This window comes from Carcharodon carcharias, chromosome 9 (genome assembly GCF_017639515.1).
Source record: "Carcharodon carcharias isolate sCarCar2 chromosome 9, sCarCar2.pri, whole genome shotgun sequence".
Lineage (NCBI taxonomy): Eukaryota > Metazoa > Chordata > Chondrichthyes > Lamniformes > Lamnidae > Carcharodon > Carcharodon carcharias.
The window spans coordinates 124,644,263-124,664,461 of record NC_054475.1 but is presented as its reverse complement, the minus strand read 5'-3'; the positions used below and the strand labels follow the sequence as shown (position 1 = coordinate 124,664,461).

The following is a 20,199-nucleotide window of genomic DNA, read 5'->3' as shown; positions in this document are numbered from 1 at the left end:
CGGTTCAAGAAGGCAGCTCACCACCACCTTCTCAAGGGCAATTAGAGATGGGTAATCGATGCTGGCCCAGCCAGCAATGCCCACATCCCATGAAAGAATGAAAAAAGATAGTTAAAAATGTACAATATAACTGAAGATGCTCTGTTCTATTTTCATTTGAAGTCAGATAACTTCAGTGAAAAGATCAGGCGGACAACATGGTAGTGGGCAGGTGTTGCTTCAAATCGGATAATACTGGGCACACAATATGAATTTACCATGACTCAGTGAGCTGGAGCATTTGGCCTCAGCTTGGCATCTCCCAGGCTTTGGAAACTGTAAATTGGCCACCTTATCTTCAAAAAGATGAGGATGATTTGGACTGGGATACAGATAATTCCTTTAAACCTTAAATTATAAATTATAAAAAAAAGTAATTTTACAAATTTATTTGTACTGGAAAAATGAAGATTGAGAGGTAATGTGATCCCTTCACAATTATGAAAGGAATAGATGACATTGTTGTAAACAGGGTCTTTAACTTCAGTTAAGGTCATGAGGTAAGAGGATATGGATCAAAATTCACTGGAACATTTATTCACAGTCCTGTTTAATAGCAATCCATTATAGCCAGTCAGTGGCAAGTGCTGATATCCTTTTAAAAGAAATGGGGTCTTTGATTGGCAAGAAAGGGGATTAAAAATTATATAGACAAATTATGTCCCACTATTTATGTGGTTCATGGTACACCTTACGGCCTCTTACCAAGTATATTAAGGGAATATCTTGAAGAAGTTCATTGTGTTGTTTTTTTTGAGATATTAGTGCACACCTTCTTCTCTAAATGCCTAGTGAGCACCCCCAGGGACACAACTGGACACAATTTCCCTGATGCTAGCTGCTCGCTTGGCCTGGGTGGATTGGGGACGGGGGGAGGGAGAATGGCAAGTGTAATTCCAGGCTCCTTGGATAGCCTTTAGGTCCAAAGATACTTGTCCTCAGCATGCCTTTCCATTCCAAAGCTGCACACACCGTGGGTCATTTAATAACAAAGACACCATAACTGCTTCCTTTGAGAACCTTTGACCACATCTGGTTATGCCGAGGGTTCAACAATCTTAGGTCTCCAGAGCAGTGATGGGTTTGGCTGGAAACAACCATAGCACTTGTTGTCCTCTCAAGAACTTGACTTCCTTATTTAAGTCATGCAGGACCATAGGATTTTCCTGAAGAAATTCCAATTCTTTTCAATTTTTATGGTGCTGTTTAAACCGAAGCAGCAACCAGGAGCAATGATGGAAAGTATTGGAAAATCAAACCCCATGAAGGCCAAATGGCAGATTTCCCAGCTACTGCACAGGTCAAAATGAAGGAAATGTGATTGTAAATGCCAAAAGAAATACACTTATATCAGGTTCTCAAAATGTGACCTCCCTTTCAGAGCCAACTTGAGTGTTGTACCATTTGGGGATTTAGAATAATACAAGCCGAAAGCTTCTGCTTACACAGTGCAAGCCTGACGAGAACACTTGACATGAAGTCACTTCCTGTGATGACTTATATATTTAAATAAACGTATATTCAAATGTTTACACTTATTTTATCCAATGTATTATCTTAACATACTAACCAATGTACTACAATAACATTGACCAGGCCAGGGTCCAAGGATCAGGTGAGAAGCAGGTTTGGGGTGGAAACTTCCCAGAGTCATGCGGTTCAGCTTTAGGGCCTGGTTTTAATGGCAATACTCTAATTGAGTGTCACACATGTCCATGGCACAAACTCACTGTGCCCCAGCATCCCCTGAAATTGAGCATCATGAAACTCTTAGTTGCAATCGACTGTGGGCAGTGAGGTTCCATAACATCACCAGGACTTAGCAAAATTTACCTTTTGATTTGGGTATTGCTGAAAAAAGAAACCTGTTGAAACTTTTCATCTTTCACTCATAAGGACAGTTCACAAGAATACCAATATAAGGGGAAAACAACAATTTATACTGAGATAAAGACAAAAAACTGCAGATGCTGGAAATCCAAAACAAAAACAGAAATACCTGGAAAAACTCAGCAGGTCTGGCAGCATCGTTGACTGGGCCCTCAACCGTGTCCGGCCCATCTCCCACGCATCTGCCCTCATGTCTCCTCCCTCCCAGAAACATGATAGGGTCCCTCTTGCCCTCACATCACCCCACCAGCCTCCGCATTCAAAGAATCATCCTCCACCATTTCCACCAACTCCAGCATGATGCCACAACCAAACACATCTTCCCTTCAACCCCCTGGTGGCATTCTGTAGGGATCATTCCCTCTGTGACACCCTGGTCCACTCCTCCATCACCCCCTACTCCTCAACCCCCACCTACGGCACCTCGCCATGCATAAGCAAAATATGCAACACCTGCCCCTTCACTTACTCTCTCCTCACTGTCCAAGGGCCCAAACACTCCTTTCAAGTGAAGCAGCATTTCACTTGCATTTCCCCCAACTTAGTCTACTGCATTCGTTGCTCCCAATGCGGTCTCCTCTCCATTGGAGAGACCAAACGCAGACTGGACGACCGCTTTGCAGAACACCTGCGGTCTGTCTGCAAGAATGACCCAGACCTCCCTGTTGCCTGCCATTTTAACACTCCACCCTGATCTCTTGCCCACATGTCTGTCCTTGGCTTGCTGCATTGTTCCAGTGAAGCTCAACGCAAACTGGAGGAACAGCACGTCATCTTCCGACTAAGCACTTTACAGCCTTCTGGACTGAATAGTGAGTTCAACAACTTTAGATCTTGAACTCCCTTCCCGTTTCTCCCCCACCCCCTTCTGTTTTTTCCAATAATCTATATAGATTTTTCTTTTCCCACCTATTTCCATTATTTTTAAATCTATACCTTTTATGCTCTTTTAGTCTTATTTCACCCCACCCCCACTAGAGCTATCTGTACCTTGCCTGTCCAGCCATCTATTCATAATTAGCACATTCTTTTAGATAATATCACCACCTTCAACACCTCTTTGTTCTTTTGTCTGTGACATCTTTTGATTATCTGCTCCTATCACTGCTTGCTTGTCCCTACAACCACCACCCCCCACTTCTTTCCCTCCACCGCCCGCCCCCACCTTAAACCAGCTTATATTTCACCCCTCTCCTATTTTTACTTAGTTCTGTTGAAGGGTCATGAGGACTCGAAACATCAACTTTGTTCTTCTTCGCCAATGCTACCAGACCTGCTGAGTTTTTCCAGGTATTTCTGTTTTGGTTTTGTTAACAATTTATACTGTATGAGAAGAGAGTGCTGATTGGTTGGCAAGTGGAGTCTGATTGATGGAGACATTGCCATGGAGAAGGCGCCAGTGATGGTGATGAACAGTGACTGCCAAGCATTGTCTGACAGTTAAATCAGACACTTGACCCTGATGATCAAGGCATTGCACTAAGGAATGAGTCAGCAAATGGCTGCCACTTATTCCGTTTGGGTGAAACAGACACAATGAGCAAAAATTTTCACTGAGTGGGAGGGTGCATCCTGACATCATGGCGCACTTGGGCGATATTTCAGTCGGCGGGCGCACAAGGACGACGAAGCCCCACCTGCCATCTACTACAAGGCTAGTTAAGGCCATTAAAAAAGCAATTAACCTGGTTTTTATGTTGTCCATGTGATTTTGCGCTTATTGCATAGGCAAAACAAGCAGACGGGCAGCCGACAATTTACTAAACCTTATCCAAGGGTGGGATAAAAAGGGTCAGCGGCATTGCCCGTGTGATTAGTGGGCAGTTTTGGAGATAGTTTGCTGCTGGTTGCCTTATTGGTACTTGGCAACTTCATCTCTGTTCGGCGCTTCATTGTTAGCATTTCCATGCTTCATTTCAGGACTTACTGGTGTCTCCAAGGCCCCCGGAGGATTCAGACCATGTGGACTCTTCCAGGTATCAGCCAGCCTTCTGTATCCTGGTAATGTGGATAGTGGTCTCTGCTGGTGGCAGCTCTTCTGAGGGGGTAGAGAGGAGCAGAAGGGAGAGGAGGCCAGATGTCCCAATGCAGCTTCCATGGGAGGGGTCTGTAGGAGAAGAGGCGCTGGCACAATGGGCGCAGGGCCAACAGGAAATCCAAAGTGGAAGGGGCTGCAGAAGATGCCACTATCCTGCTGCCAGAGTTTACAGACAGCAATGCAGCTACCTCAATATGTTTGAGCTGCAGTGCTGAAGGAGGCTCCGCCTCTCAAGGGAGACAGTGACCTCCATCTGTCAGATGATTGGGCCTGAGATCAGCTCTGACTGTGTGAGTGGACAAGTGTGTGATGATGTCGGGATGCACCCACCCACTCAGTGAAAAATTCTGCCCATTGTGTCTGCTTCATCTAAATAGAATAAGTGGCAGCCATTCACTGACTCATTCCTCAGGGCAATGCCTTGACCAATCAGGGTCAAGCTGCCTGATTTAACTGTCAGACAATGCTTGGCAGTAGTGTTCATCACCATCACTGGTGCATTCCCCATGCCAGTAGCTCTGAAGGTCACAATGGCCCTCAACTTCTATGCCTCTTTCCAGTGGGGGATCTGTGTGGAGTCTCCCAATCAGTTGTCCACAGTTGCATCAAGCTGGTGACAGAAGCTCTGTGCAGGCTGGGACTGACATTTACTCTTCACCAAGCTGAGCGAGCCAGAAGTTTTGCAGCAATTTCTGAGTTCCCCCGCTTCCATGGTGCCATCATCTGCACACGTGTGGCCATCAAGGTGCCAGTGGGTGAGTTGTGCGCCTTCATCAACAGGAAGGGATTCCACTCCATGAATGTGCAGGTAATGTGTGACCACAAGAAGCAGATTCTGCAATTCTGTGCAAGGTACCCAGGCAGCTCCCATGAAGCGTACATCCTGAGATACTCCCAGGTGCTGAGGTTCTTCAGTGCTCCAGCTCAACTGGATGGATGGCTGCTGGGTGACAAGGGCTATCCATTGAAAAGGTGGCTCATGACGCCTCTCCGTCATCCAAGAACAGAGGCGGAGCAGCTTTATAATATGAGCCATGCCTCCACAAGGGCAGTGGTAGAGAGGACCATAGGTCTTCTGAAGATGCGCTTCCGATGCCTGGACCTTTCTGGGGGAGCACTACAATACCATCCAGAGCAAGACCTGCTTCCATCTCATACCAGGGCTGCCGTCCTCATCCCGGATGTCTGAAATGACCCTTTCCTTTGAACCCAGAGTCTACTCAATGCCTGTGCAATAAAGTATCAAGCCACTCAGGTACAGAATTGCATACTGATGCACCCTGCAGCAAAAAAAAAAGGCAAAGTATTCTCAGGCCATCAGAACAAAAGCAAATTTAATGTTATTGTCATATTGAATGCATTATGACATTACCATTACTGGTTTTGATGTGCACACCAGTAGACATATAAACTAAACATAAATGAACAGAAAATCACCCGTGACCGGTCCCTCTTGTGCTCATGGTGCCTTTAACTTATGTTTGCGAGTGCTACATCTTGGTGCTCCCCCTTGCTGGCAACGGCATTGGGGACAGCCTGCTGACCCTGATGTATTGTTGGCCTTGATGACCTTGGTGGTTGTCCTCTGGCCAATGGAGCCTGTGCTGGGAGGAAGTGGCCAGTGCCACGGCTGGCATCTCCCCAGCTATCGCAGTCTCATCAGCTGCCACAGTCACTGGCGGAGGGGTGGAAGAGCTGCTGCCGCCATCTGGAGCACCCTATGAGGAGCCCACAGATATGATGAACAGGTCGTGCACCAACATGATGTCGCTCTGGATCTCCCTGCTTACCATTGATGGGCACCTAGCTGGGGTGCTGGGTGCCTCATCCATCTCCCACACCAGAGCTGACTACCTGAGGTCAGTGCTTGCTGTGTGAGGGCTTGCAGGTCTGATCTCAACCCCAGGAACCCCCGATTCTGTCCCTGGAGGGTTGCCACTCTCTCAATGGAGGAGGCAGTGCGCTCAGCCAGGAGGGTTAATACAGTGCTCATGCTCTGCATGGACTCTTCCACAACGGAGGCCATGGTATGCAGACCCTCATGGATCTCCGCCAGATCCTTCCACACATCCCGCTGGACATTCAGCATCTGCTGCATAATAAATGACTCCAGAGGCTCATCATCTGCCTTCAACTCAGAATCATCCTGGTTCCCAGTAGTCCTCCAACTGCTGGTGCCCTGGGAACTCTCTGCCTCTGCCTGCACGTCAAGCGAGTGTGAAGTGCCCTCACCAATGTGCACCAACATTCTAGCTACTGATCTAATGCCAACTGAAGTGTTGGTTTCTGCACTGGTGCCTGGCTCAGAAAGCGGTGTGTGATGCTGGTGCAGATGAAGTCTGGCAGTCCTCCAGCATCAAGGTGGCCGTTTGGGTTCAAGAGAGTGAGTGCGTGCTAGTGAATCTAATGGAGAACAAGGATATGTCACTAGTTAAAGTCATCATACTGTCATTGTGCATGCAAGGCACCCTAGTGAGACAATGGAAATCTGCATCTTGGTGCCATCGTCTTTCAGTGATCAGTAGGGACTCCAGGTTTGAGGCTCCAATCAATGAAGAGACTACATTAGAACGGTTGCACAGTCTGAAACTCTCACCTCTGTGCACTGCGCTCTTACCTTTATCTGGCACTCTGCCTCTCGATGCCCAGTTGCATGTGGAACGTACTGGCTCTCTAGATCTACGGTGTCCTACTCCTGGTGAGCAGCAGCAGGTTGGGTGGGCCTCTGTCTGTTTGGCTTCTCCTGAAAGGACTAAGGAGCATTGATTAGTCCACTCTCTACCTGCAGTGCCATTGCAGCCTGGCCAACCCCACCTGAGGAACACTTCACCTGGCACATCCGAATTGCAAAGCACTCAGTCCAAGCAGCCAGGGCTCACCCCCTTGGCCAGCTCCGGCATCATTGACAGTTGGCACTCAGACTCTAGCACCTGAGTTCCACGGCGGCGGGATAGCCACACCTTAACACTTATGCACACTGACCCATGCCAACACGGTACTCACCCTTCCTGAGCACAGCAGGTCATTGAACCTCTTCAGGCACTGCACCCATGTGCGCCGCGCCATGTCAAGGCTGCTAACCTGCACTGCAACCTCGTCCCATACCCTCTTTGTGAAGTGCGGTGGTTTCCTCCTCCCATCTCTGGGGACAAGTGTGTCCCTCCTGGCAGCCACCTCCTCCAGGAGGACCGCGAGGCACTCATCAGAAAATCAGGGGGACGAGTGCCCATGTGACCTGCCCTCCCGCCTGGCGTCTCCAAACACACTCAACTCCATCATGTTAGGAAACGAGAGACGTTCTTCTGTGGCAACCGCCAGGCCCTGCCCGACCAGTGGAGAGCTGCGTTTCATGCTGGGCAGCCTTAATTGGCCCTCCAGTGTAAAATCATGGTCATGGCTGATCACGGGCAGCGGCCCGTTTCCCAGCCGATACCGGGCCTGCCGAATGCCGATCTGAAAATTCCGCCCAATGTGTGCACATGTTCTTTCTGTCTGCAAGGAACAGTGCCTTGTAAATTAATATATGTACCTTCCAGTATCAGACTAATCAGAGTCAAGCTGCCTGGCTTAAATTTCAAACAACACTTGGCAGTCACTGTCAATCACCATCACTGGCGCATTCTCCATGGCAACACCTCTACCATTCAGAGACCACTTGACAACCAATCAGCACTCTCTTCTCGCAATATAAGTTGTTGCTTTCCTTTTATATTGGTATTCTTGTGAAGTGTCCTGATGAGTGCAAGCCGAAAAGCTTTGACATGGCTCTTTTTTCAGCAATACTCAAGTTCTATACAACCAAATGGCTACTCATGGTTTGAGTGAAATGTACAATTTCCATTAAATGCAATAGCTTAACTGGAGACAACTGGGAGATCGCATCACCTTTAGAATTATTACAAGCATCAATCTTGGCCTGTATACTTCAAAAAGCCTTTAAATAACACCAGAATAAACACCTGTGTTGATTGGCTAAACCTTATGTCACCTTGTGTAATGTACATGCTCACGAGCTATGACATCAACTCCAAAGATACTGGTAATTTATCCAGTAAGCATAATGAGGAATGGGAATTGGAATGCTCTCCCCAGGGCCATCTAATGGTATATTTACCATAATTGCTCTTTATTTACTTTATAATGTTCCTTCCTGCTTTTGTACAATTGTCTGTCAGCGATGCTGGCCTTGAATGTGTTCTCCAAGCATGTTGTCAATGCCATTCTACCAGACGTGTTTGACCAGGTGAGTTTGTAGTTGCTGAATTAAGGTAGTATTTTCATTCATGAGGAAGTTCTCTATTCTATTGGCACAGGAGCCACGTCTGGAAGGCAGTTGTTGGGGCAATGATTGCAACAAAAATTTTCTGAATGGAATCAACCAAAAAATGACTGGGCTGTTCAGCTAAAGGTTCCTTTCCAATTTACGTACAAAGAACCAAGCAACAAGTTGAGTGTTGGAAGATGGAATCTCAATATTACTTCTGAAAACTAGGCCATCAAAGAGCATCACGGAAGTTGCAGGTTTAGTGCAACATTCACTGTAGTCTGAATTGATAGTGCACTGAATTGGACCATGTGTCTGGCAACCAATGGAATTTTGCCCGTTTTGCCTTCCCACCCCCGAGACAAATTTTTATCCTGTCAAGTTCTGAATAAAGTCATACAATTAACCGGAGTTAATGAGCACTGGATAAATACTTCCTCAAATGCAGGAAGTGGCAAATGGTAGGCAAGTCATAAAGAAATAGGAGCTGGAGTAGGCCCTGCAGCAGCTGAAGTCTATTCTGCCATTCAATAAGATCATGGCTGAACTTTAACATTAGATTTGCTTACCCAACCTATCCCCAGATCCCTTGATTCCCTTAGAGTCCAAAAATCTATCAATCTTAGTATTGAATATACTTAATGACTGAGTACTTACAGATCTCTGGGAAAGAGAATTTCAAAGATTTGAGCGGATTTCTCCTCATCCCAGCCCTTTTTCTGAATCTGTGACTCCTGGTTCTAAACTCTCCAGTCAAGGGACAGAGCTTCTCAATACAAGCCCTCTCAGAATTTTATACAATTTAATCGGATCACCTCTCATTCTTCTAAATGCCAGAAAATATAAATCCATTCCACTTAATCTCTCTTCATAGGGCAGCTTCTCAGCCAGGAATCAATATAATGAACCTGAGTATATCCTTCCTCAGGTAAGGAGACCAATACTGCAACCACTACTCCAGATGTGGTCTCACAAAAGCCATATAAAGCTATATAAAAAGCTATATAATTGCAGCAAGTCTTCCTTACTCTTATAGTATAACTGCTTTGCAATAAAGGCTAACATATATTTCTAGTGCTCACTTCAAGTAAGCAAGGAATAGTGCCTGGTGTAGGAACCATGGGAGCAAAGGAATTAACTTTTAGCTGTTAACCCAGAACACTTCAGGGTCCTTGTTATTTCAGCAATGTATGGCAGCTCAGTTCCTTCATGTTGCAAGATGCACACATTTACAGCTGTGATGCATTTTCAATCCTGAAAATGCTTATGTTACCAAGCTGTGCTTTCAAACCCCAGAGATTCTTTCACACGAACCTGGCACCTCACCATCTCCATGTGCTGTTTTCAAAATGAAAATGTTCCCATGAGAGACACAGCACTGATGTTTTTTTGTGCCCTAAAGCTGTCTGAAGTGTAAATGAAGAATGGAGCTTGAGGTTTCCAACATTTAGAGTTTCAGCTGACCCCTATCTATGGTAGAAATTACCTTGTAAGGCAATGTTACTGTATATACTTCACACTGTTATTGCCACTTCATGAGCAATAAGACTTTAGCATATAGATAGGACATTTCAATTGGCAATTTAAAATGTTACAGAAGAGATTGGTTAAGACAATAGCGAGAAAACAAGAGAAACTAGTACCTTTTTCACTAGAACAGAGAAGGGAAATGGAGATTTGATAGAGGTGCTCAAAAAAAATTCTGGGAGCTTTTTCATCAAAGCAGGCACTGAATGTGTGTTGTGCTTATAAGAAACACCTGTTTGGAAGTCTGGATTTAGCATGCAATTTTTCAGTTAATTCATAATTATCATGATTTGAATCTGCTTACAGGCCCTGAAACTGTCAATTAACTGCAGGCTGAACACTCAAGCACTGATTACACACAATTTTTCTGGAGATGTAACTGTAGACTGCACTCACTCACTTCCACTGAAGCTGTGCAGTTTGAAGGATGTCTGAAAGAGCAAAAGAGGGGGTGACCATGTGCTCTGATGTGGCACCAGACATCCTAGTGGAGGAGGTAGGAAAGAGTCCACAGAGGCAACCGGTGCGCTGCATGTGGGAGAAAATCATATGGGTGGTGACAGCCAAGATTGGTGGCCCCAGGAGATTGCTCCAGTGCCGCAAGAAATTTAACAACTTGACATAAGTGTTCCAGGTAAGTTCCTATCTCATAAACGTTCTTCTCAACAACTGCACCACCATCACCACCCCAACATGCTTTATCCACTATCTAGCTCTCCACTGGTATTCAAAAACCCCACACTATCACATACTCACACCATGTGAGTTTTTACACACAAACACACATGCACACAAACACATCTGTCAATAAATTCATTCAGGAAAAATAAGACTTAACAGGCCATAACAGGACTTGATCAGAGAAGGTCCATAAGGGTTTTTTTTTGGTAAATTGGGAAAAGCTATTTTCACTGGTTGGTGAGTTGGTATTGAGGAAGCATACATTTAAGACCACCATCAAAAGACTGATGGGAGAACTTGGAGAATTATATTTTATGCATTGGTTTTTAACATGTGGAATACTGTGGTAGAAGCATAATTCATTATTGTTCTTGAAAAAGAATTGGATAAATATTTGAAAAAAAATGGATATGAAGCAAAGTCATGGGAAAGGAATTAAATGGATAGTTCTTTCAGAGAGAGGACATTGGCATGAATAACGAAATGAACTCCTGTGTTATGACTAATTTCTCCTTCACACTAGTCCCAACTCTTTACTATAATGGATGAACAGATTTAAATAAAAATAAATATTTATTATTGTCTCCAAGTTATTATAAAAATTTATTTAGTGACATTTTTTATAAAACTGGTTGGCCCATGATGTGTTTCTGCATGGGAAGTGCTTCTTGTTGTCTTTTGGTTCCCAGATATTGGTAATAATCATACTTTAAGCTTGGAAAAAGTAAAAACTTTTTTATGTTTAATTTTGCCATGCTGTCTTGTACAAGAAGGACCGGCTAAAACTGGTTCAGTTATACTTCACGTCAGTCACTGGTGCAGCTGTGAAATGTGGCCCTGGAACACTTACATGTAACACATTAGTTCCTAGCTAAGTAGTTCCTAGCTACTTACAGATATTTATGGATAATGTAATATATAACAGGGAGTAAATGCAATATTCATGTCAAGCAGGACTAAAGAGATGGGTTAAGGGGAGGGAGGGAGTTTGTGGGATAGGCAGAGTGTAGCAGCGAAGGAGATTGGAGCCTTAGGGAAGTGAGAGGGGAAGGGAGGGGAGAAAGGCATGGCTGCATGGCTGTATAGCAACATGGAGATTGCTGCAAAGGACATGCACAATTGGCTCCTTTAACTTACTGCTTGAGTGCAACCACATAAAAATATTAAAGACCCATACACTTAAAACAAATTGGCCACACAGTACAAAAAAATAGAGGGCATTTTGGTGTGGAACTCAATATTCTCAATGGGTGGGGTGTCTGTTAAATCAGTTTCAAGGAAGTGGGTTTGGGGAAAACACAGGTTCCAGTTCCTTCTCATGGGGGGAGGGGTGGGCCAGTGTTATGGGATGCAATGTTGCTTTATTTAGGCAAAGGAATTCCATAATCAGTGAGTTTGGATCAAAAAATCACTTTATTTATTGAACAGATGCACAAATCTTTACAATAGTGCACTTCTGAAGAGCAGGCATCCCAAACAAAAGTGAAGGAATGGCTAGAAAGTGTTTACCAGGAGTGATCATTCAATCATTCATCATTTGGATATTCGATAGAAAGAGTTGAGTAGGGGAACAGGGTGGTTATTTGGATTGGAGGGAGGATACAAAGATTATGATGATGTGGGCTTTGGAATAAGTAATTCAATTATCAAAATTGGCAGTAGAGATTATAGCTAACACTGTGAAGGCTGCAACATGATATAAGAGGATATTAGAAAATTTGCAGACAGGGCAGGTAAATGGCAAATAAACTTTATCATAGACAATTGTAATGTTACATTTTGACAGAAAAAACAGAAAGATCATCCACAGTTTAGAAAATAAGAAACTGAATGGGGCGGAAGAACAAAGACATCTAGGATACAGATGAACCAATCAGTAAAAACATAGGTTGATAAAGCAATTCAAAATGTTAAAATGATCGATTCATTTCTAGGTATATAGAATTCAAAATTAGTGAAGTTATACTAAACAAGTGTCAGACCCTAATCAAGCCCACACTTATATTACTGTGCACAATGTTAGTGTCCATACTATTAAAAGAAGCATTGGAAAAAGTGCAAAAAGGATTTACAAAGATGGTACCAAAACTGAGAGTTTACAGTTGTTGGCTATGATTGAATGAGTTGTGGCTTTTCTCTTTACAGAAGAGAAAACTTGCAGATGACTTGATAGAGTTCTTTGAAATCATGTCTGAGATTTTCCAGTCCCATCGTGGCAGGGCCCACTGTGGGAGATTCATTGGCCCAGCCGAAAGCCTATTGACTTTTGGCGGGATCGGACGATCCCAGTGGCTGGCATAGTTGGAAAATCCTGCCCAATGAATGGGTTGGACAGGGTAGATGTGGAGAAAATGCTTTCAATTGTGGGAGAATTGAAAACTAGAAACCATGAATACAAGATACAAAGACGTGTTATATGGAATATTAATTTGTAATGTCATCTGATGGATTTTTTTTTTGAAAGGAACATTTTATGCTAAACAAAGGGCACTGGCCTACAACAGCTAAGTTGTATCTGTGAAGGCCACAAGCCACTTTATGGACACACAGAGACCGGGATTTTCTAGTCCCACCAACAGCAGGAATTGTTGTGGGCAGGATGAAAAGTTTGATGGACCAGCCAAAGGTCCATTGACTTTGGGGAGGAATTTCCACCACAGGACTGGAAAATCATGGCCAGAGCCCATGGAACTCTCAAAGGCATTGGCTAAGATAAGCTCCAGATTGAAGCCAGAGATCGGTCACATGATCAGTTCTTGGGTGTAAAATATACTGGTATCGAACGAACAGAGACTACCACAGGGCCATTAGGGGCAATAGCCTTACCCCCCTCTCTGAAAGTTCTATTAATAAAGCTGGGCCCTGTTTGTGATTTGAAAACTCACCAGAAGACCTCATTGCTGCAAACCATGAGTTCTCAAAGGTGGATTCCAACTCAACACCATAGTCATCAAGAGAAAAGAGAGTTAACCAGGCCTGACCACAGAGTGACTGCTCCAGTGAGAAACCAAAGTACCAACAGCTAGTGTGGAAAGTGACTCTCTAGCAGTGAACAAGCATTCAGACAATCTGTGAACATTTTTTCTGACTTTACCATTTTTTTTAGTTGGCCAAGTTTTAACGTCTGATACTCTTGAAAAGTTTAATTTCTTTTTGTGCATACCTGGGGAAGTTGTATATGTCTGTGTTTTTTGCATTAGTGGTAAGTTGGACATTTTGGTACATTTAAACCTCTTTGTTAATAATTTCTGTATCTTTAACTGAGTGAGTTTTAGTAATAAAACAAACTCATCACTTGTTAACTCAAGAAATCTGGCTGGCTTAATTCTTACACTGAACTACACACAGCTAAGTACTCGTTGAATTGGCAATATCATTTTTTCAAAAATTCAATCTCTGTTACAACCAATCCAGGAGTGGGACAAAGGGAGGAATCAGCTCACTCCTTCTAACCTGGTGATAACAGTTACTAATAAATCCAATACGGAAATATGAAATCTCTTAGAGAGTAGATAGAATGTAGAACTTATTATCACAGGAACCAGTAAGTTTAGATGCTTTCAAAAGTAAACTAAATGAGTACAATATAGAAAAGGGAATAGAAAAATATGCTGAAAGGCTGACATGAAGTAGATGAAATGTGAGGAGACTCGTGGGGAGAATAAACACCGGTACAGATTTGTTGTTTCAGCACTGTATATTCTATGTAATTTTATTCAATGTTAGCGTTGGGCTGTATATATTTCAGGAAAGAGTTCCAGATGTAACATTACAGTCCACATTTGGCACTCATCTCAAAACCATTCTGCTCTACTGCAGCTGCATTCACTGGTTTTGGCCCTAATTTCTAATCTTAGGTTCCATTAATGGTTTCCAGTTTCTCAAACAAGAAGTGAAGCCCCATTAAAAACATAGCCCAGATTAGGGAATCCACCTAATTATCCAAGAATTAGCTGGGGTTTGTATAGACTAAATATGTTTTAACCTATGCGTCAGCTGCTTTCAGTAGCTCTACATCTGGTCAAGTTCAAGAACAGGGTATGTGGTTCCTGTGTTTGTTGGCAATTTTTGTTTATAACTCTACATTACCTCTTAGAATATCAATGAGCTGTCAGGAATAAATCTGGAGAATTAACTCTGACTTAGTAAAAATTATGTTATTTTGAGAATTTTTTTTTGCTGCATTCAGAGTTACAATGACCTGTTGGCCCTGAAACTGTATGGCTGATTGACACACATCCATTTTTTATACCTCATGTGGATTCCTGCTGCACCATCTTTCTCATGATACAATCATTCAATTATAAAATAGTTAACCAGGCCCCAGAAAAGGAAGAGGAGCCCCTCCAATGCAGCCTGAAGCAGACATTCACAAATTAACCTTCTGTAATTACCTCGCTAAGGGAATGCTGAACACTTTAAAGATTCTCCTTCACCCCTCGCCCCACCCACCCCTGACTAGGCTTGGCCATTGCATTTTTTAATTGTTAAGTGCTTGACTGGTTTTCCTATTTGAATTTATAAAGCACAGAAATTCAAACAGTTCCCATTTTTGGGAGGACATATTTGCTGATAGCAGAACTCAATATGATTTCCTGACTCAATATTTAACAACTTACATTTGGTCCAGATCAAAAACTTTTAGTGAAGTAGAGGTCAAACCTGTAGCACATCAGTTTAAGACATAACATATTGGTGCTCAAAATTGGCAACCCTTATTGTACAGGAGTGGGAAGAGTGAGGTTAATGTTATTAAATTTTATTCTTCCACAGATGTGGGCGTTGCATCTGTTGCCCATCCCTAGTTGCCCGTGAACTGAGTAGCTTACTAGGCCATTTCAGAGGGCAGTATAAGAGTCAACCACATTGCTGTGGGTTTGAAGTCACATGTCAGCCAGACCAGGTAACTCTTTCGAGTACAAACACATTTCCATCTGTTCCTATTCAGATGAAGTTACATTGTTTCATAGTTTGTCATTGTGAGATTTGAACTCTTGATCTTAGGGTTGCAAGTCCAGTACCATAACCACTTGGCTATTTAGGCCAAGCCTGCCAGACTAGGTAACGCTTTCGAGTACAAACACGTTTCCATCTGATTCAGATAAAGTTACATTGTTTTGCCATTGTGAGATTTGAACTCTTGATAATCTTTTAAAAGCCAGACCAGGTAACTCTCTCTTTTGAGTACAAACCCGTTTCCATCTGTTTCAGATGAAGTTACATTGTTTCATAGTTTGTCATTGTGAGATTTGAACTCTTGATAATCTTTTAAATGAAAACCAAATCAACAAAATTGGGATAAATCAGGCACAGCCCCTAATTCAGGTCAGCTGTAAAACCAAGAACAAAGTTTAAAGGAAACTTACAAACTTTAAATCAAAATGTGATTAAAGGGGTCAACAAAACACCCCAGTCCCCGCGGTGCCCACCGAGCACGGAAGGCCTCGAGAGTGCCAGCAGACACCGCGTGCTCCTTCTCCAGGGACATCCGGCAGCGAACGTAGCCACGGAAGAGGGACAAACAATCGGGCGGGACTCCCCCGTCGATCGCCCGCTGCCTGGACCTGTTAATTGCCAACTTGGCCAGGCCCAGGAGCAGGTTCACGAGGAGGTCCTCCTCCTTCCTGACCCCCTTCCGCACCGGGTGCCCATAGATCAGGAGCGTGGGGCTGAAGTGCAAACAAAACATCAATAAAAGGTTTTTCAAATAACTAAAAAGGGAGTGCAGCCTACAACACCCTATGTATACATGGTCCACGGACTCCACAAGACCGCAAAAAGGGCATGTGTCCTGAGAGTCCGTGAACCTATGCATCCTCTTATTATAAGGGACTGCTGCATGCAACACCCTCCAACCCAGGTCCCCGATAGAAAGGGGGAGGACACCTCCGTAGAGGGCCTCCCATCGGGGGCCTCCGCCGAAGGACGGCAACAAGGCATGCCAGGGCGTGTCCGGTCGACGGACAAGGGCGAGAAAATGGAAGGTGTGCAGCAGCAGTCCGTACAAAAAGCCCCTCTTTGCCGTGCCAAAAGGCACAGAGGGCATGTCCCCGAGGCGGCTCATATTGCGGGGCACCAGCACCCGAGGGAGGGTTCGGGGCTTGGGGCCAATGTGGAATTCCGTCCGAACAGGGGAACGCTCAGACGGAAGACCACCGCGCACCTGGGCCGCCTCAAGACCCAAAATAACGTCGGGTCCGAGCACGACCGTTCTCAGGTCTTGGATGGCATCGGCTGCGACCTGGACACTCACAGATGCGCGTCGCGCCAACTCCTGCGGGAGCATCCAGCCCAGTCCTCCGCCACCCAGCACGTCCCCGATCCTGGTCACCCCTGCGGCCACAGCCCTCCTCTCCGCCAACCATTGGAAAGGACGGAGGGGCGGATTCCTGAGCAGCGGCTCTCTGACGATAGCCGCTACTCCTGACGGGGGAGAGCTGCGTCGCGAGGCGACCACTTTCCAGACTTTGATCAGGTCCTGGTAAAAGACGGGCAACGCCTACAAGGAGCCACCGAGGCCCAGCTGTTCTATAAACAGGAGCTGCACGTCATAATTCAGGCCGTGCACCTGATGGAAGAAATACGTCATCAGGGCACACCATCTAGGAGGAGGCTCGACGTAGAGGTATCGCTGCAGGGTCTGAAGGCGGAAAGTCGCCACCTGTGTGCGTAGGCACACTAGCGCCTGACCACCCTCCCTAAGCGGGAGACTCAGAACCTCGGCAGCGACCCAGTGCAATCTTTTGTCCCAGAAGAAGTCGACTAACAATCTCTGGATTCTTGTGACAAAGTCCGGGGGAGGGGTCAAAGTGACCAGCCAATACCACAACATGGCGGCGATCAGCTGGTTTATGACCAGAACTCGACCTCGGTAAGATAGCACTCGGAGCAGTCCTGTCCAGCGCCGCAGGCGAGCGGTGACTTTCGTCTCCAGTTCCTGCCAGTTTGCCGGCCAGGATTCCTCAGCGGGGCAGAGATGGACCCCCAGGTAGAGAAGGCTGGTCCTGCTCCAGGTGAAAGGCCTGAGCTCCTCGGGTAGGGGATCCATCTGCCACTGACCGACCAGGAGTCCAGAACATTTACCCCAGTTGATCCTGGCAGAAGAAGCGGCAGAGTAGACCTCCTGGCACTCGCGCATCCTCCGCAGGTCAGCCGGGTCACTAAACATAAGGAGCACGTCATCGGCGTAAGCCGAAAGGACCACCCCGATGCCCGGCCTGCGCAGAACCAAGCCCGACAACCTCCTCCGCAAGAGGCACAGGAAAGGCTCCACGCAAATAGAATACAACTGGCCAGACAGGGGGCAGCCCTGACGTACCCCTCTCCCAAAGCGAAGGGGCGCCGTCAGGGACCCGTTAACCTTCACTAGACACTCCGTGGCGGTGTACAGAAGTCGGATCCGGGCGACAAAATGCGTCCCGAACCCGAAAGCTCGCAGAGTTCCGAGTAAGTATTCGTGATCCACCCTGTCGAACGCCTTCTCCTGATCGAGAGACAGGAAGGCGCTTGACAGACCAGCCCTCTGGGAATGGTGGATGATGTCCCGGACCAGATGGATGTTATCATAAATGGTTCGGTCCGGGACGGTGTAGGACTGGTCAGGGTGGATCATGTGGTCCAGCACGGTGCCGAGCCGAGAAGACATGGCTCGGGCGAAGATTTTGTAGTCCGTGCTGAGGAGGGAGACCGGGCGCCAGTTTTTAAGAAGGCGGAGATCCCCCTTCTTCGGCAGCAGGGCAATCACGGCCCTGCGCCACGAAAGGGGCATCTCCCCGGTAGCAATGCTCTCCCCCAGGACCCCCGCGAAGTCGCTCCCCAAGACGTCCCAGAACGCCCTGAAGAACTCCACGGTCAGCCCGTCTAGTCCCGGGGTTTTGCCCCTAGAAAGACCGTCGAGTGCGCCGGTCAGCTCCCCCAGACTTATAGGGGAAGTCGAGCTTTCCGGCGCACTCCGGGCCGACCTGCGGCAGGTCCTCCCACAAAACTCTGCAAGCTTCCTCACTGGACGGATCCGGAGAGAACAAGGCAGTGTAGTAATCTCGGGCAATGGCCCTGATGCCCTCCGGATCCGAGACAAGGGATCCGTCGTCGGCCAGCAGCGTAAAGAGCTGCTTACGGACCCCGTGCCTTTTTTCCAGTGAGTAGAAGAAGGGAGAGCCACGGTCCATCTCCTTAAGGAAACAGATCCGCGACCTCACGAACGCGCCCCGAGACCCGACCAGTTGCAGGTCCCGCAGCGCGCCCTTCTTCTCATCGTACACCGACCGCAGGGCCGGGTCCGCGTCGGGCTGACGGAGACATGCCTCCAGGTCGAGCACCTCCTTCTCCAACTCCTCGACCCTGGATTTGCGTCTCTTTGTCGACCCCTTCGCGTACTCTTGACAGAAAACTCGGACGTGAGTCTTGCCCACGTCCCACCATAGCCTCAAGGAGGGGAAGCCTCCCCGCTTCCTTCTCCAGCCGGCCCAGAAGCGACGGAACGAGTCCAGGAACCGCTGGTCTTCCAACAACAGGTTATTAAAATGCCAGTACGCGGACCCCGTCCGAGCGCAGAAGATGTAACTCTTTCGAGTACAAACACGTTTCCATCTGTTTCAGATGAAGTTACATTATTTCATAGTTTGCTATTGTGAGATTTGAACTCTTGATACTCTTTTTGAGTAAACCTGCTTCCATCTGTTTCAGATGAAGTTACATTGTTTCATAGTTTGCCATTGTGAGATTTGAACTCTTGATACTCTTTTTGAGTAAACCTGTTTCCATCTGTTTCAGATGAAGTTATATTGTTTCATAGTTTGCCATTGTGAGATTTGAACTCTTGAGTCTTGGGGTTACAAACCCAGTACCATAACCACTTGGCTATTTAGGCCAAACGAGACCAGGTAAGGATGGCAGATTCCCTTCATTAGTGAAGCAGATGGAATTTTTTTACTACAATCAATGATAGTTTCATGGTCACCATTAATGAGACAAGCTTTATATTCCAAATTGATTAATTGGAATTTAAATTCCATCAGCTGCTGCATTGGGATTTGTACCTATGTCCCCAGAACATTAACTTGGCTCTCTGGATTACCACTATACCACTGACTCCTCATAAACTACAATTTCATCTCCTTCGGTGTAATGTGGACAGTTGTAGTGATTTGCAATGCTTGACCATTCCACTTGACAACTTTAAATACAACTTGAAAACTGAAAGCCTCCAAACTCACCGGTTCAGCAGCTGTAGGCCTGGATGTTACATTCTCAGCACGGTGTTCATACACTTCACAGTTCTCGGTTGCTAGGAGCCAGTAATCTGTCCCAAATGCCACCAAAAAAAGAAGCAGCCCAATAGCTCCAATGAGCCCTGCTACGAAGGCAATAATACTGACTTTCATGGTCAAGCTTAAGTTTGTGAGTGGGGTATCGCTTTTAACTGGAACCTACGTCTGCAGTGTGTGTATGTGAGAATGAGATGGCTATTTTAAGAGATAGATCAACTTCGTTTGGTAACTGGTATAAGTTTCACAGGGGCACGGTCCAACATATGTTAAAATAGATGACCTTGCCAAATAAACATTTGACAATAAAAAAAGTGCCACTGCTATTACTACAAGAGATTACTTGGTGTAATACGTATAATATAGTTGAAATGCTTCTTATCCTGTTTCCTTTTAAGAAGTAGTTTGGAAAGTGAAGGCACCAGTAGTGAGGAAGGCTGGTCTAGCTTCCGTAGAATGGCATATTTCTTTAATACCAGTGCTTCAAGCTAGCT

At 45.7% G+C, this 20,199-nt stretch overlaps 1 protein-coding gene across 1 annotated transcript in view; it reads right to left on the bottom strand.

Annotated features, from left to right (window-relative positions):
• The window catches only part of LOC121282256 (transmembrane protein 182-like), a 54,722-nt gene extending 34,750 nt beyond the window's left edge, over nucleotides 1-19,972 (bottom strand). The window contains exon 1 of the mRNA XM_041195876.1: nucleotides 19,655-19,972. Within this exon, the coding sequence (XP_041051810.1) occupies nucleotides 19,655-19,822 (168 nt within the window). The 5' untranslated portion in view covers nucleotides 19,823-19,972. The remainder of the gene's footprint in view (nucleotides 1-19,654) is intronic.
• Nucleotides 19,973-20,199: the final 227 nt, after the last annotated feature.